Source organism: Poecilia reticulata, linkage group LG2 (assembly GCF_000633615.1).
Source record: "Poecilia reticulata strain Guanapo linkage group LG2, Guppy_female_1.0+MT, whole genome shotgun sequence".
NCBI classification, from domain to species: Eukaryota; Metazoa; Chordata; class Actinopteri; order Cyprinodontiformes; family Poeciliidae; genus Poecilia; species Poecilia reticulata.
The window spans coordinates 36,452,111-36,470,635 of record NC_024332.1 but is presented as its reverse complement, the minus strand read 5'-3'; the positions used below and the strand labels follow the sequence as shown (position 1 = coordinate 36,470,635).

At 37.7% G+C, this 18,525-nt stretch overlaps 1 protein-coding gene across 1 annotated transcript in view; it reads right to left on the bottom strand.

The window, feature by feature from the left end:
• epha6 (eph receptor A6) overlaps positions 1–18,525 on the bottom strand; it is a 194,331-nt gene that overhangs the window by 3,697 nt on the left and 172,109 nt on the right. Inside the window, exons 10-16 of the mRNA XM_008403535.2 lie at positions 16,342–16,467; positions 14,000–14,185; positions 7,988–8,049; positions 6,887–7,096; positions 4,838–4,987; positions 1,556–1,749; positions 1,154–1,303 (exon numbers count right to left, since the gene is read on the bottom strand). Coding sequence (XP_008401757.1) covers positions 1,154–1,303; positions 1,556–1,749; positions 4,838–4,987; positions 6,887–7,096; positions 7,988–8,049; positions 14,000–14,185; positions 16,342–16,467 — 1,078 coding nt within the window. The remainder of the gene's footprint in view (positions 1–1,153; positions 1,304–1,555; positions 1,750–4,837; positions 4,988–6,886; positions 7,097–7,987; positions 8,050–13,999; positions 14,186–16,341; positions 16,468–18,525) is intronic.

Sequence of the window (18,525 nt, the reverse complement as noted above, 5' to 3'; positions counted from 1 at the left end):
CTACTATACTTCCTTAAACTGGTTAGGATGCAAAACATTTTTTGTACAAAATCATTCTTAGGCAATAGGATTTTAATCAGCTACTTTGAGCCTCTTGTCACTTTAAATCCAAATAAGCTGCTGCTGGAAACTCAACATTTACACTCCAACGTTTACACTCCCATGTGAAAATACTCATGCAAATAGATGTGCAATTATAAAACTGTACATCTTTGAAAAGAAGAAGTAGAGCCTCCTGCCCATTGTACAGCTGTGACAAAAAAAGTACAGCTTTTCTCAACTATAGATCTTTATGTATAAGGGCATAATAAAAAATTTAATTTTCTTCCTCCCGCCCCCCATTTATGTACCTTTAAGTTTACAAAAACATTTCCAGTGTTATTTTTAAAACAAAGATGAAACCAAAATAAAAATGAAAAAGCTTCATGTTCACCAAAGTTAAAGTCAAGTGGTGCTAATCAACTACACTTGATTGCTTGGTTTTCAGCAAGTGTTTGGCAGTTTGCTGCTCTGTAATTGTGTGTGTGTGTGTGTGTGTGTGTGTGTGTGTGTGTGTGTGTGTGTGTGTGTGCGTGTGTGTGTGTGTGTGTGTTAGTACAAACCAACAAGAATGCAGCAATTAATTTCTGGATGGTAAGTCAATAACAAAACATTTCTCTTTCTCAGCAGCCATTGTACGTGCTAGAGTTCCGCTTGGGTTGCTAGGTGACGAGCTTCGCTTTGCCGTGGGGCAGTGCCTGCTGTTTGTGACTTAACAATTTAGAGGTTTTTACACTTGGTAGCCGTACTCTTTATTAGTCATTTAATTGCTCTGAGTTTTATTGAGGATTATCAGAGTTTATTATCCGAGTATCATTTTTCTTCCACAGATAAATTACTTTCTGTGGGTTCGTTGCACAAATATCCCAATAAAAAAAGTTCATTTTTGTTGTTTTAAGGTGACAAAATTTAAAAGATCTCAAGGGAAATCAACAATAAATCAACAATTTGGCAAGGCAATATAAACCCCACTCAACAAGAGATTGCACAGTAAACCCAATACAGGTTTATTTACACAGAGCAAAAGCAGTCAGGGTATCCCCATCTGTGCTTTTGATTTTACGCTTTTCTTCCTGTCATTAGGTAATGATTTTTTTAAAGCACTTTGACTCACTCGATACTCATCCTCGCCACAGAATCCAATGTGTTGAAGCCTGCTGCCATAAAATTGCTTTTGTACTGACTCATCTTTATAGAATCCAGCCAGTCGCCAACAGAGATGAACATTGGGTAATCCATGTCCTCCGCCGGGGATTCTGGTAGACTGATATGAGGGAAAAAAAACCCAGAAGATTAGTTAATGTTAGATCATGCATGAATTCAGACCACAGATAGGAGAATGTGAAAACCAGCAGAAACGACACAAAGCTTTCTACCTGAGACCACAAATCCCCTCCTCATATTTTGCCCAGAGGGGAAAGTACTTTCAGAGATAGAAAAACCTTCCCTGAACACATCCTTTTAAAGTAAGCTGATTTCCTTTTAATGTTTCACCAGAACATCTGCGGCTCTGTACCTCTGGAGGTCCTCTACCAGCGGCAGCAGGCTGCTGGGGTTACGAATTAGTTTATCCAGGAAGGAAACGATATCCACGAACTTCGGTCGATGATTCCTCTCTTTCTGCCAGCAGTGTAGCATCAGCTGGTGCAGGGCAACAGGGCAGCCCATCGGTGCCGGCAGCCGATAGCCTTCTTCAATGGACAGAATCACCTGGAGAAATAATTGAGTGTGATAAAAGGGTTAACGTGAGAAAAGGCCACTTTGTAAGAATTGACTTAGCTAAAGGAATCGATATGTTAGGTCGAAAAGTTGGAGTTCTCTAAAAGGGAGGTTTTTGTTTGCCTTCTGTACTCAGCTCATGTTCTGGAGAACAGATTCTTCTGCTGCAAAGCCCAAGGATGCTGCTTTCTATCAACTAATTATTTACAGCATTTTACTCTGTTTATGTTCAGTTTAATCTTTAACATAGCACTGATAAATTATCAAATTAACCACTATTTATCAAGAAATCAGTCAAAGACATTCATTCTTTACCTATCAAGGTTAAATCTTAAGAGGAATGAATTAAGAGATTTTTTTTATTTTTTATTTACATTAAGACTTATTCATCATCAATCAGGCAAATAACACACATTGCATTAATTATTCCACAGTTTCTTTTCCATTCTTACTGCTCCAAACAAAGAGAAAATAGTTTTCTGAATAAGAAATGACCCCTAAAAGGAGAACCAGAGACTCAAACATCAGCTGGAAGAAAAGGCTGCTTATTTTCTGGAACCAATCACGTTCTGTCACTTTCATCTCTCTGTCTCTTGACAGGATGGACTGTCAGCCTTTTGACTCCAGCAGCAGTTCTGTTTGACCCGGGGTCACGTTAAGAAAAATGCCAGGCAGTTGTGCTATCTAACCCGGGTCTTTGATCGTTCACTTTCTTTGAATTTTGAACAAAAATAATAACAGGATACAAAAGAAACTCGCTGGTCAAGGTGAAGCTGGTCTTAGATAAGGATAAAAGCAGCAGCATTTTTATCATTTCACTTTCAATATATATGTACTTTTTTCTTTTCTATAAGTAAAAATGTGTGAAGTAAGACACATAAAAGAAAGAGAGAAGGATCAAATAAGTTTATACTTCTGCCTAACTTCTTTTCAAACAAATAGTTATTTAATCATAATTATGTCAATGTAAATGTTTTAATTAAATGAACCAAACTAAGCTTCCACGCATATCCAGAGCACTGATATATTCTGAAAGTAGGGCTGCAACTAGCGATTACTTTTCTAATTGATTAATCTATCAATTACACTGATGATTAATATATTAATATGATCAAAAAACAGCACATGCCACAGATTTTTCACTTAACCAGTTTAGCTTAATATACATAATATTAGAAGTGTTAAAAGATTCAAATAGACAAATTGTTTAATTCCTATTGTGTATAACAAAATAAAGATTTTATTGACTAAAAAGCAATAACACAGGATTGATTTGAGTAAATCTGAGCTGTGTGAAGCCAACATTGTGCCAGTTCAGGAGTTTTGCCCAAAATCTATTTACAGACAAAGGTGTTTCCATCTTAAATGCAAAATGTACATATTTTTTTGTACAGTTTTAGGTGAATTACTGCTCCGAATATTTAGTTCTTTCAGCAATTGACATTTTTTTTTGTTCTATACACTGCAGTTAAAAATTAATTCATTACTAAACACATAAAACAACCACTTTTAATAATAACACAGCAAATTTTGATTTGTTTTTTATGGTTACAGTCAACAAAGAGATGCAAAGGCATTGAAAGAAGCATTTAAAAGTGTGTGAAAGATGTCTTTCCAGATTTATATTGGTGATTATATCTTCATTGTCCCTCTTTTTGTTGCTGTGCTCAAACTGCTCCATCAATCAATTCCCACATGTCCTTCTCAGTGTAAATCCTTGTATTATCACAGAAGATAACATGCTGTAACCTCCATATGTCATCTCTCAGATTCTCTACAACGCAGTCAGCTATCTGCATGCATCTTTCAGCGGTGCAGCGATAAGTGGCTGACCAGGAGGAGATAGCGTTCGGCTGGTTTTGTGCCTTGGCTGGCCTTTTTGCCTTGGAAAGCACTTCTAAGCAATTCCCAAACAGCACAAATCCCTCCCAAACCCTGGGATCTCGTGTGTGTGTATGCGGGGCATTTTCCTATAGACGTGCATGAGTCTGTGTGTAAAGGGTCAAAGGGATTAGGTTGGAGCTTTCACACTCAGCGGAGAGAAGGATGAATCTGCCTCCACCGTGGTCCCTCCAATCCCTGACCGCAGCCTGGGGATCAGTGGGTTTCTCAGCCACACTGATCCGCAGCTTTAAACTGGACGCTCTGAAGTCCTCGGAATCTCTGACCTCTACTGAACTTCCATTCTCTCTTCGTCATCTTTTTCTATCCTTTTGGATGTATTTCTGCTCCTAAACTCCCGCCTCTTAGGTTTGTGATGTAAGCCAGCTGCTGCAGAGTAGCATAAAGGGCAACAACTTTTATGTCTAAAAATGAAAAAGTCTTCATTTGAGCAATGCGTGCTCACAGAGGTTGGCAAAGATTGAAATCAACAAGACGTAACATCCTGAACAAGGTTTTTATGGATTCCTCGTACACTGCTTTAACACAAAGTAAGGATTGTTAAACTTTAAAATATAGTTACTTAAAGGTGACCTGTTATGCTTTGAACAGCTTAGGATAAGTATTGGCCATACAAAATGTGTTCATTACATTTTTTATGCACAAAATCCTTCTTAGATGATTAGATTTTAGTTTAAGTTCTGCCTATTTTGAGATCCTTCCTCTTGTCACTTTAATCCAAATAAGCTGCTCCAATCCCAACTCAAAGTTTACACTGACAGAACCCAACAACAATAAAACTAGTGGATTCTCAATGGTACGTCCACAACAAAACGCGTTTTTTCCAAGCAGTAAAATCAGTTGAAAAAACTAGAGTTCCGCTTGGGTTGCTAGGTAACGGGGCCAGGCCTGCCTGGGGTTGCTTGGTAACGGCCCAGCGCCTACTGAATGTGACGTAACAGTAAGGAGGTTTTTGAAATGGTTCATTTTCCAAGTTGCCAAAAAACACTAACCTATGTCTGTGTGTGTTTTATTTAAACGCTAACGTTGTTTTTAAAAGCAGTTGAGACCCAAATGGAAACACAAAAATGCTTGTTTAATATTTGATCTTGCAAATTAAACACACACTATAAAAACAATGTAAATTGTTTCTTATGAACTTTTTAGCACCTAGGTTCTTAAGGAGCGTAATACTCACATCCTGATTGGACATCTCCCAGTACGGCCGCTCTCCATAGGACATCACCTCCCACATGACTATGCCGTAACTCCACGCATCGCTGGCCGAGGAAAACTTTCTGTATGCAATGGCCTCTGGAGCCGTCCATCGGATCGGGATCTTACCCCCCTACAGATAAAACCATAAGATAAAGAATAATATCATTTAATAATAATCACTTATAAGTAGTGCCACACAAATCTATGGGGTCTAAATATTTGGCATTTTTAATCATGATTGATCTGATACCTGTTGCTGGTGTATTTTCTGCAATCGTCTCAGCCATTAATGCATTTAAAGTAGAGAAATTCTTCACAAACACAGGCAATGGATTACAGCTTTGGCACTTTTTTCAGTTTTACTCAATAAATGTGACATTTCCAAGATCAATTTAATCAATTTAACAATTTCAAAATGAAAGTCAAACTGAACAGGGCAAAACTTTTCATTTTTGACATTCAAAACAAAGTGCTTTTGTTCAAGCATGAATATCTAGAGCTGTATACAATATGTTGAGTTGAATTATCAACAAGTTATATTCAAATAGAAAGCAAACATGCTAATGTTAGCCTAAAAAAATTCAGCAAATTGCTGGAGATAGTCAATAACTTTTTCTTCTTTTTGTGTGGTTTTCATGACCAGTAGGTTCCATATTAAAAAATTTATGATCTTTCCCCTCAGCTCTGATTTTAAGAGTTTGTTTCATTTTGTTGTAAAAAAAACCCAAACAAAACCTTTTTGCCAGTGGCACAAGTTTTTGTTTTAGATAATGTCTCTTTAGCAGTTTTATCTGCAGCGTAAATATTCACATAATTATTACTTTTACTAAATGTCCCTAAAAAAGATGACACAAACCAAAATGTACTAAAGTATATAGATATTATTGCTACTTTGACTTTGTCACTACAATGAATAATGATTTCCACTACACTTTTCTCCACTCCCACTTTAACATATAGCCTCATTAAACAAATAGGAATAAAACCGCAAAGGTTTAAAAGATCCTAAATGGCTCTTTGGTAGCTGTGAGTCGTTTTAATGTTATTGCCTGCAGTAAAGTGTTCACTTCTGAAGASCATTTACAGCAAAATTTTTCTCATGGCATTTTATTTCCAAATCACTAGATATATTCCTTTTAAACCTTCACTTCAAAAGGTTGTTTCCACATCGGTGTGCACACCTAACTGTAGGATTCATGTTATTATTCCAAAGTGAAAAGGCCTAAGCACAAAGGCTGAAAATTGAAAACTGAAACCTTTGAAATGGACCACATCCCGCGAGTTTTTAAAGCACACTCGGGCACAAATCAGGCCATTTAAAAATACTAAACCAATCACTTTTGACACTGCTGTCCAAAAAGCTCCATGTTCTGAAGATTTTGCTTTGGCCTGAGATTTTATCCTGTCTTTACCTTCGCCTTTCATTTCCCCTCTCTGGAGTTTAACCACTGACTTGTGGAACAGAGAGTTCAACTCTGAGCCATAGACACACCATTTCCTTCATACAAAAACCTCAATACAACCAGGAGATGTGAGTCAACACCAAACTCTGGGACATATATAAAACACAATCTTTTCAGAAAAGGAGTCCTGGAAACCAACTCTTAAAGAATAAATGCCAATTTCTGATCATCTTGTAGTGAAGGATGCATCACTTTGAATCTTCATATTTCATCGAATTATGTCATATACAAAATTAGTAAAACTGGTCATACTACTTATGAAATGGTGAGAAGCTTTTCTGATTAAAAATACATTACATATCTATTTTCAAGTTCTCATACCTGTCAGCTTTGAAAGGTAAATCCAGCTAAATAATAAGATTCTGAAATAAGGGAAAACAAAATAAATGCACACTGCATTTAGAGGATTAACTCTATCTTAAGGTGAAATCTGTTTTAGTTGGATTAAAACAGAAGTTATATCCCTGGAATAACCTGAAGACGAGAGTAAAATCCTCATTCACGACGCGAGTTGCTGAAATACGCAAACGTCTCATCGTGTTTCCCGTGTCTGGAGTCAGGCGTACCGTTGTGGTGTACGCAGCCTCGGGGTCGTCCTCCAGCACTCGGGACAGGCCGAAGTCTGACACTTTGCACACCAGATTGCTGTTGACCAGGATGTTTCTGGCTGCCAGGTCTCGGTGAACGTAGCCCATGTCTGACAGATACTTCATGCCCGCGGCGATGCCACGCAGCATGCCGACCAGCTGGATGACTGTGAAGTGACCGTCGTGTTGCTGCCACGCAAAACGGGAAACATTGAGAATTGAAAGGGACAGAGATGCTGCTGGAACCATTAACATTTGGTTATGTTACAACAACAGACTTCAATGGGCTTTTATTGGGATTTTAAGTAATGGTGCGCAACTCTGAAGTGGAAGAAAACAGAATACTTTTAAAGGTTTTTTCCACAAATAAATTTGTCTTTCGTTTATGTTTCTACCAGGTTTGCGTATTTGCAAGCATTTTGACACATTCTCCTTTGCTAAAAGGATTGTAAGATTGAATGTAAATAATCAATGAGCAATTAAATTTAGATCTAGACAGTGACAGTCACTGTCTAGATCTGAAAAACTGGATTGAAAAATCCAGTTTTTCAATAAAAACTGGATTTAAATTTTTTTTTAAAAGTCAGACCTCTTCACTGATTTTATCTGATAAAAGAGGCTCCCTTTAATATATTCAGTGTGTCTGAATATAAATGCACATCACACTGCTTAGGTTTCTAATTGTACCAAATATTTGAAAATCATGTAGCAATTTTCTTCCGCTTCAAAATTCTGCACAGAAAATTCCAGCAAGACTCATAAAGGCTTGTGTTTGCATCATGACAAAATGTAGAACTAAAGTGTGCATGAGCAATTTTTCAATGGGATTTTTTTTTTACACCAACAAAATATGTTGGAGGAAAGAAAGTGGGATGTTCAGAATTATGTTAGCAATAAAATGACATGACAATATGCTCCCAGCAAATATGCTCCATTATTCATAAGTCATAAAAGTATCTGCATCCAAGGTATAACCATGATGCTGGCACGACGATAGGCCCACGGCACTAAAATATATTTATGGTTAAGGCCATGCTCATGAGGACATAATCATAACGGTGTAATATGTTGAACACTCACTCTAAGAAACGAGTCCAGCGATCCATTTTCCATGTACTCCACTACGATCATCACAGGCCTGCCTGCAAACACACAGCAACAACAACACACATCGCTTTCATCCAAATAAATTGATTTTTTTTATTCCTTTGCTATTAACCAAGGATGGAGTGGTGAGCAACAAACTATGTCAAAATAAGACTTACAAATAAATCTCAACGGTGATCTAGTTTTAGCATTCATGTTTTGAGACCCAGTAGGTTTTAACATTCATGGACTAATATCCCACTGGAAAATAAGGCACTCAAGAAAAAATAGTTTAAATCTGAGTGAGGCATGGGGGTAGATTGGTACATCAAGCAAACATGGTTTTTCTTTTAAAATATTCAGCAAGCAACATGAGACTTGATCAATATTTAGTCCATGTGTGACACAAAACTGTTGTAAACAAGAGCAAAAATGAGCCGATTTGAACAGAGGATCCCAGTGGTGAGAGTTACTGGAAGGAAACTGTCCAAATTTGTTTGCTGATAAGAAGAAACTAACCTGTAAGAAAATAGAAATAACAGTTTGTTTCTGAGGCAGAGGTGGGCAGAGTCCTCAAAAACTGCACTCAAGTAAAAGAAAACAAAAGTAGCCAGAAATTATTACTCAAGTAAGAGTCAAAATGTTTTTGGTAAAAAGTTTACAGAAGTACTGAGTAACTAATCAAATTATCAATCATTTAATATTAACAAATTACATCATCAGATGGACCAAAATATAAAGTGGAAAATGCGGTATCTTTAGGACAAAATGACAAGAATTCATAAAAGTAACAATTTTTTATTTTTTTTTCCCAAATCAGTTTCTTTCAATGTAAAACTGACGAAACTTTAACAAAAGCTGCAGGTGTGTGTCTGTGACTGGTAAATGTTTGGTTAAAACATGTCTGTTTTTCATTCAGTGAATGTAAGAGTAGCGATATGTCATAATAAAATTACTAAAGTAAAAGTAAAAAGTACATTTACTCCTAAAAGTAAATGTGATTAACTAACTACCCACCTCTGCTCTGAAGTGATTGTCTTAACTCTCCCATTTAATTTTTGTTTTCTTAAAAGCACAACAAAATATGGAATACTGAGATCTCAAAGCATGATCTAAAAAATGTCAAATTTGATTGATTGGTTTATAAAAAAAGCTTCTTTTTCAACACTTTTTTTAACACAAGAAATAAAGAGTCTGAGATAAAATGAAAAAGTTGGTGTCAAGTTTTCCAGCCCAAGAAGTAAGATTATAAATCACTAACAATATTCATTCATTATTTATGACTGTGTAGTTCAGCAAATGGAAAAATGTAAAAATGATAAAGAAAGAGAGATGAAACATCAACACAGATATCAATACACAACGTAGGAAAATATATTTCTTGTGCTGGGTGATCAAAAACGGAGGAAATCTAATATCAAATTAAGTCTCCCTAATGATGAACACTGTACATAATACGTCAAAAGTTGTGACAATAAAATATCTGCTATAATTTATGTGTTGAGTTGAAACTACTGTTAATGGCCGGAGGCATTCTTAGAAGATGCTACTTTACATATTCAGTTTGCACAATAACGCATCCAGAGCAATAATGTTTAATCCAAAAATAAATAAAAAAATTCAATGTTTAATTTATCCAGTTTGTGGATCTTTGGTTTGCAACTGCTATTAAGCAAGATTAATGACATATACTGGAAAATTTACCGGGCAGATAAAGTTTCCAGATAATGTAAAAGCAACATCTCTCAACCACTCAATCACATTAAATATTTAAGAAGGCAGCAGAGTGTAGGGAGCATCTCTTCTCTTTTCATCTTACTCCAGTTACATTGTTCTGTTTGGGTTTAAATAAGGACAATCTTCAGATATCTTAATAGAGCTGATTCCTATCTGCTATAAAATTTCCAAAAACTCCGATTCTGGTATGAACTTAACAGTAACTAATGTTAATTTATTTTCTACCACTGAACTTTAAACTATTTTCCGGACTATAGAGCGCACCATACTATAAACCACAGCCACAATTTTTTTTAAAGAACTCCCCTCCCCCCCCAAATACCAAAAATACTGGAAACGTACATTTATAAGCTGCACCGGGTTATAAACCGCTGGTATCTCCGCCGCTCTCGGTTTTCCATAACTACCCAGCAGAGGGCAGCAGAGGGCTGTGTCCTAATAAATCTGCTGGATTTATTAAGGACGCATTCCTCCGTCTCCAACGCCGAACCGTGGTTTCGTTCATGCCGAACTTAAGTGCAGCAGCTCTATTTTCCTCCTGTACTGCCAGATTGATAGCACTCAACTTAAAAGCTGCATCATATGAGCAATGATTCACTTCCTGATAAAGAGCCCCCTGGTGGTTGAAGAAAAATCAACAGAAAAGCCGCAACTGGCTATAAGCCGCATGGTTCAAAGTGTAGGAAAAAAGTAGCGGCTTATAGTCCGACAAATACGGTTTTACCTTGCCTTACTAATGTTTATTTATGTCTATATCTATGTTCAGTGGTGCAAAAAGTGGGTATGCAGGGTATGCAACACATAGGGGCGCAGCACCAGAGGGGGCGCCAAAACCCCGTCTGAAGGGGGCGGCGCACCGATGATGTTYTCCCATACACTTCAGCGCGCCTTACGCTCCTTCACCTCGCGCACATAACAACGTAAATGTAGCGAGTTTTACCCTTCACGTATCGTGGCCTTGGGGGGTGGGGGTAGAGAACGAGTGAGCGTCGCTCCTTCACCCTGATGTTCCTTCCCTCTGGGGGGGCGCCGATCTATGTTTTCGCATCCACCTGAATAATGTGTAGTTGTGCCACTGTCTATGTTCACATTGATCTTATAATTTTTAAGGGGTGTTTAATATTTCATATTAATCGAAACTCGCCATGAATTCATTCAAAAAACATTTTGGACTTCAAAACCTCAAACTTCTTTAATATTTAATAAAATGCAGGTGAGAACTGAGAGTAGCCCTAGAAAATTCCAGATAGGCCAGCATAACTATGGTATCTCTGACTAACAAAACCTTTTTATAATGAAACAAGTGCCAGTTTCCAAAGCACAGCATAATTATAAAAGCAGATGGTGGAAGCATGGGCTTTTGAACAGCAACTTGTTTTTTTTTTGTTCAAGCAAACTGCCAATGACACATCCCTTACCGCTTCTTCCAACTCAAGTTGGCTGCATAACTTGCCATTATTTTCTCTGGAAAGGACTAATTTAATGTTGTGCATTTTGTGTGATGAAGTAATCCCTTAAAGTGAGTTCTTGTCATCGGGGAAAACATCTTAGATTTTTTATTTGAACATAAATGAAAGCAGAATAGGTCCCACACCTGTCGGGGGATGATACAGCTGTAAGCCTGGATGGTTGGGAAGTGCGCTGTTCTGTTGTAAAATCGTAACTTCCCCGAAACATTAGAGTCTTTTTTTGCTTTTTTAAAAATTTGCAGTATCATATCAACACCTCCCTAAATTTGTTGATGCTCTCTCATCACACAAATCCAGCTGGGACAGAAAGGAAATTATTCGATCAAGCTTAGCTTTTCCTGTGCTAATTAGGAAGATCTGGAACCAATATATAGCTACGCAGCACAGTGCCTGAACAAAAACAAACGCACCTGTTTACCACAATCTAATGTGTCACCTGTTTTTTTTTTCATAGCAGGTATGGCAGTCAGTCACAGCACAATAGTCTCCATAATTAGTCTCCAAAGAACAACAACAGATGGAGGAAGTGATAGAGAATGAAGAAAAGACAAACCAGGCAGACAGGCTGACAGGGAGAGTTTACCCAAAATAAATGCAGTGTGATGCCCCACTGACAAACACAAAAGGCTTTTGATTGCATGATTTGATGTGCATAATGTAACCGTGAGTGGAAATCCCACAGACAGTTTTGGGAAATCAGGTTGCTCCTCTTACAGTCCTCCCCCTCTCCTCACAGATGAAGGTTATAAATCTTTAAAATAAAATACATCCTCCTTAATGACAGTAGTGGGGCTACGCTTTAAGGCACTGATGGATTTATCATAATGTTCCCGCAGTTTTTAAAATAAACGAGCATATAAACTCCCCCAGGCTACTCTTCAAGAAAAGTTATTAATATTCTAAGAGGTTCAATAAAAAGCAGAACAAAATAAAAATGTGGTTTCAGAGTAAACGCTGCCTATAGTTGTAATTTAAACAATTATAAAACGATGATGTGCTGTTTTCCACTGTCCCATAAACTGTATTCTTCACATAAAAGACTTTTATCCAGAAAACTAACGTGATAAAAGTATTGTTCATATGTTATTACATAATGCTGAAACATATCTTAATTCTAGGTTGATGTTTTCTACCATCATTTACGGAAATCATGACTGTCAGACCGGGAACCAAAAACATCTAATTTATTAAATTTAATCTGTATCCTAAAATCAAAACAGCTACAAAAACGAAAGTTTCTGTAGGATATAAACTTACAATTTAATCACAATATTTTATGGTCTTTGTTGTGATAATAGAAAGTATTTAAAATGTATTTCCATCTTTTTAGGTAATTGTGCAACTATGACTTGATTGACAGACAATTTACCATTTTCACAATTTCTAATCATGACATTTTTTAAGATACAATAAATATCAATACTTAGTAGAGAAACATTCACTGAGCACAATCAGTCCAGAAAAAGCTGCAGAGCAGTTTCTAAGGCTGAGAACTAATATGAACAAATGGGGAGAAAAAAACATGGAACAACGACTGACTGTACAAAAATGACTCAAAAACTTGTCTATTAAATCTCCAGTGAAGTCAAAGCTGCACCTAAAGTTTGGTATCAATTATTCAACAATAAGAGAGAGAGACAGAGAAACAAAAACAACAAACCGTCCTGCCTCATGTTCACCAAACAAAGCAAACAGAACATCTAGATTATATCCAAACTTGCAGGAAAATATTCTGTGAACTGAGGAGAAAATGTTCAAGTTTTTAAAACTAAATTATGACCTTTCAGGAAATCGCTGAACTTTACAACTCTAATGAAGTTGTTAAAGATTTAAGCGTCAACCTTCAGCATATGTCTCTCACCATAATAATCACATTATATAATTGTATTGCCGTGTGGAGGGATTTTTTCCCCCACTGAGTCCATTCAAGATAATAGATCATCAAAAGCACATTGAAGTCTATTGTTGGAATATCAGCAACGAGCCGCTCTAATTTAATATCGGCAATCTTTGGCTTTACAAGCCTTTATCAGCGGAGTCTTCATCAGCGGGGTCAGAGCTGAAGTCTGTCCTCTATCTGCATGCAGAGAGAGGCTGCACCCCTTCAGGGGACACATTTATATTCACAGTGATGTCTCAGTTTATACACCCCCTGTAAATACAACCATATGTTGCGCCTGGTGAGTCCCGTAAAACAAAGCTCGTTAACAAGTTTCCAGCTCCTCCCCCAACTGCGCCTTCTCACTTTCTCATCGTTTTCTCGCACATCTTTTGAGATTACGATGCATTTCTTCCTAAAACAAACAATGGAAACATACACAGCCATGCATGTTAGAAACACAGATGTACAGAAAACCAAATACGTCGAAAAAAGAAATGGTATTTGTTACACACAAATACCGCTTGAAGAAAAGTTGCTTAATCAATTTTTCTCTTTTGTTTGTCAAATTCAACATAAGTGAACAAAAACCAAAACAATATTTTTATAGTCTGGTTGTTGGCAGTCACTTTGAAAAGAGGGAGTTATTGTTTTAGTCCCTGCAGCTCAGAGAATAGACTTTAAAAACCTTTAGTTAGTTTATAAATCACTTTATGACACAGCGCCATAACACAGTAAAGATCTGCTGCTGTTGTATCAGCCTTCCAGAAGCTCTCAGGTCTTCTGGTTCTGCTCTGCTCTGCGTTTCCAAAACCAAAACCAAACTCAAAGAAGCAGCATGCTGAACCACAGAAGTAGTGGAAATAGTGGTGGAAACAATTCCCTTTGTTTCTCATGTGTGATGCATTAACACCCTCTTACTTTTTGTGACCACTCCTTCCAGTCTGATGATGTTGGGATGGTCAAACTGGCCCATGATCGACGCCTCCCGCAGGAAGTCCCGCCGTTGACGTTCTACGTAGCCTCCTTTCAGCGTCTTTATTGCCACCGCAATCTCCTTTTTGCCCGGCGTTCTCAAGCGGCCGCTGCACACTTCGCCAAATTCACCTGCAAAACACGATCACACACACGCAGACGCAGACGCACGCCACACACAATCATGTTTCCAGCATTTCAAAGGTGATTACGCTGAATTATTTTGCCTGAACTTGACTTTAATCTAAACCCAGTGGCACCACCAGAGGCTTTGAAGCTCTCTTTCAATGTTTTCTATGAATATAAATTTAAGCTGATTGAGAAGTTGGATCAGCTGCAAAGTTTATTTATTTATTTAGGTCTTATTTGATCTATTTATGTCTCCTTTGTGTTTGTGTCCTCCAGAAATCAATGAGCGCATAATGCTCAGTACTTTGAACATTTAAAACAAAATGCTGGACACACTGAATTTTAAATGGTTTTTATTTTCTTGCCTTTCTTTTCAATTGTACTATTAATCCATTCTTTGTAAGTGTATTGTTAAATTATTGCATCATCTAAGTGTAAATTATAAGGCACGGGAATGGGACTGGGTTTGAATTAAATTTACTTTATAAATAAATAAAGCATAGAAATGTTTCATATTAATCCAAGATCATCCAAAGAGTTGCTGTACATGCTTGTGGCTGTGTGCAGACAGGATCTCCTGTAGCAGTCTATATAACAGAGCATTTGAAGAAGCCTCTGACTGAAGACACTGTTTTTCTATGACAGACTCATGAAGACGATGAATAAATGTCTTGATTTTATGTAAAATCCTTCTTTGCATCATCATGTCCAGAAGTTACTCAGTCATCCCCAGAACAGAACCAGAACAGAACCAGGAAGTTGAGCCTTTTCAGGTTCCTGATTCTTACGCTGCTGCCCCAGAAGATGATTGCAGAAGACATGATGCTCTAAACTTATCGAAGATCTGCAGCATCTTGCTAAGCTTCCTCAAAAAGTGCGTCCTCCTTTGTCCCCTCTTGTAGACCAACGGTTCTCAAAGTAGGGCCTGCAGGCCATTTGCTACCCGTGAACTGATTTTGTATGGCCCCTGGACCACAGTTCAAGAACACATTAAATTATGATTTTTAAATTCAAATCTACTTATAAAAATGTCAGATGCCACACAAACTGATCATCTTTTCCAAGCTTTCAAGTTTCCTTATATTTTTACTCATTGACTTGCACTCTAATTACAACTTAGTGCATTCAAATCTGCTTTTAATTGCTAAATTAAAACTTGTTTTCAAATGCAGACTGATCTAGATTCTGTTTTTATTGCTGAGAATAAATTAAATGTTTTTTTTTTTTTTTTTCGGTTTGGATCTACAATCCCATTCCTACGGAAAAAAACAAAGCAAAACGTATTTGTTTAATTAAAATAGCTCATGCTTACTGAACTTATTGTTCAGTAAGCATGAGCCATACTTAGTGAGTAAGTAAAAAAAATAAAAAATAAAAACAACGTCTTAGTGATTTTAGTTTTTGAAAATTAAAAAGTTTGGACACCCCTGTTGTAGAAAGCTTTACTGTTGTGTCTCCAGAAACTCCAGGAAATAGTGTTTGACCTAAACCTGTTTCTCCTGAAATATACAAAAATCTCCTTTGGTTTGTTCACATTGAAGATGAGATCATGCATTGTAAAATTAAATCCCTGCAATTCTTTTGGTGTGCCACTTCAGGAGTATCTGAACCTCTGCAAACCTAAACCAGTCACTGTTGCTTTTGTCCACTATAAAGAACGGATCTCAGACAAATGGCAAAAGAACAAGGTGCAAATCTTATCAACAAAATCAAAACCATGAGCTGCGAGCAAAGTCTGCCACCTGGGGGCAGTGTTGCAGTTCCCATCTAATCTCCAGCATCACAACTTCTCTGATTAGTTAAACTTCATCACATTTTTTTTTTCTTGCAGGTATAAAAAAAACAGAGGCTTAAATAAATCCTAACACCTTTTTTGTTCCTTAAGTCTATTAAAGTGTTAATACCCCAACAGTGTGCGGTGAGAATATAACTAAAGCACTAACTAAAAATGATAAAACACAACTTCTATCTCTTAGAGGGAAGTTTGTTGGGTTCATTATCAGTGGAAGAGAGATGATAATCTCATATGAATGTTTGAATCTATTGTTATTACAGCAGGTGTGAAACGGTCCTCGGAACCTCTTCTGCCCACGTCGTGGATGCGATTCAGAAACGCAGCGTCGGATGAGTGTGAAGCGCGTGTAGGTGTGTGCTTGTACCTGCTCCGATCACCCTCTCAATGCGGATCCTGGACGGGTCGATTTCTTTAGTGAATTCGTGGACGGCCTGTGTGGGATCCTCGTATGTGTCGGGGTCCACATACGTCTTTATTCCTGGAAAAGGGACTGTTGGGGAAAAGTTGAAGTAGAATGATAGGTTTTCAATACGTAATTTTGCCTTTATGAACGATGGGATCACGGTATGAAAACTAAACGATGACTTGGCCACTCTTGAGACAAACATTTCAGACACAAAGACACACATTTAACCATTGCTATTGATCAGGAGAGGCGGGGGCTCCAGCTACAGTACACTGTTCGATATCTCCTCTTCAGAGCACAGGTCTTTTTGCTGAAAAGCAGCAGGGCAGCACCCTGAGCGCTGGGCCAGTCATTTAACTTGGCACAAGTTTTTCACTTTGTTTCAATCAACCAGCCGCCCTGATGAAGTGTCCTTGAGCAAACAGGTAAATTTTTTTTTTTACTGCCTGCTGCTGTTCAGGCTTTGACCCCAACCTCCCACAGGAGAGGAGGTCCTTGAAATAAGTTGTTGTTCTCCTTTTAGGGATCAATACAGTATCAACAAACTAAAAACAACAATCAGGCGCATGGAGAAATCTCAGAAGCTCCCGAGTTTCTCTTAAAGCATCTGCATCAACGTTGCACTCGGTGTCAAGGCTAGGCGCAGCTGAGAGACTTATAGCTTATAAAAAAAAAGGGTGAATTATTTTGAGAAATGAAACGTCTGTGGTGCAGCAAAAATTTTTGTTGACATTTTTTTCTCGCTGTCTGGCCTCAAATCTTAAAATATTCCCCATTCCTCTTTGTTCTGTGATGTACTGACTTTGAAACAAGTTACCCTTTTCTTTGTGTCTTTAACCTTGTGTTTTTCCCTTCTCTGACTTTGCTCCTATTTTTACCTCTCTCCACTCTCAAAAAAGCATTCGTACCCTTAAAACCTTTAAAATTTTGTTACTTTACGACAACACACCTCATTGTTCTTTATGGGGATTCGATGGAACACACACAAAGTTTGCTGGAAATGTGATTTAAGTGTTCTAAGCAAAAGGAGAATAAAATAATTCAAGTTCACTGAGGTTGGATGGAAACAATCTAGAGCGTGAATATTACCTTCTAGTCTTTGAAGATCCAATGTGGGCATTTCATGTTTTCCATTTGGGTCTGTACTGCTTCTAAAAACAGCTCAATCGCTTAAAAAACCCCACCAAGTCATTTTGTGGTAATAAATTAATGTTTTTTGTGTCTGGAAAATGAGCCGTTTCAAAAACCTTCCGAATGTAACATTACAAATCAGCAGGCACTGCCCTGCTACCTAGCAACCCTGCCCGTTAACTAGCAACCCAAGTGGAACTCCAGCACGTTTGGTCAGCAAGTTTTACTGCTGGCAGCTGGAAAAGACAAGTTCTTTGTTGTTTACCATCTAGAAACCACTTGCTGAATTCTTGTTGGTTGTGCAGGAGGCCCTACTTTTGCTTTTCAAAGATGCACGGTTGTATAATTGCACATCTGTTTGCAGCCGTTTTCATGTGCCAATGTAAATGTTGAGTTGGTGGTCAAGGCCAGCAGCAACTTCTTTGGATTTAAAACAGTTAAATCCCAAATTTAGCTAGATTTTAGCAAAAATTTTTGCTAAAATTTAGCTAAATTTATTTTTTTAGCTAAAAAGAAATTTTTTAGTTATTTTAGCTAAAAATAGCTAAAACCCCCCCAGCCAGAACTGAGCTGACAAAAATCTCATTGTCTCGCTTTGTAAAGCTCACAGACCTGACATAACCCGTTCAAGGAAGCATAATAATCCAGGGGTGTTGAACATATGTAAAATTTGCAGGATGTCCTGGAGACAGTTGGAGCAACCAGATCTGAATCTGTTTCATTGTAGCATTTTGTGTTTAGGATCATGGTCCTGAAGAAAGGGAGCATCAAAACCACTCATGTCTTTTATAGCAGATTTTCCTTAAGCATTCTTCTTATCTTCTGTTGAACCCAATCCATCTTCCCGTCACCTCTGACCAACTTCACTGCTGTTCCTGAAGAAAATTACAAGCATCCACCTCCATCTTTCACCACAACATGTTTGGCGTGTGCTCCTCGAGAGCTTGTACCCCGGGTGTTAGGATTTGTTTCTGCAACAGCCCTCCTGAATCAAGTAGCTCACTTATCTCC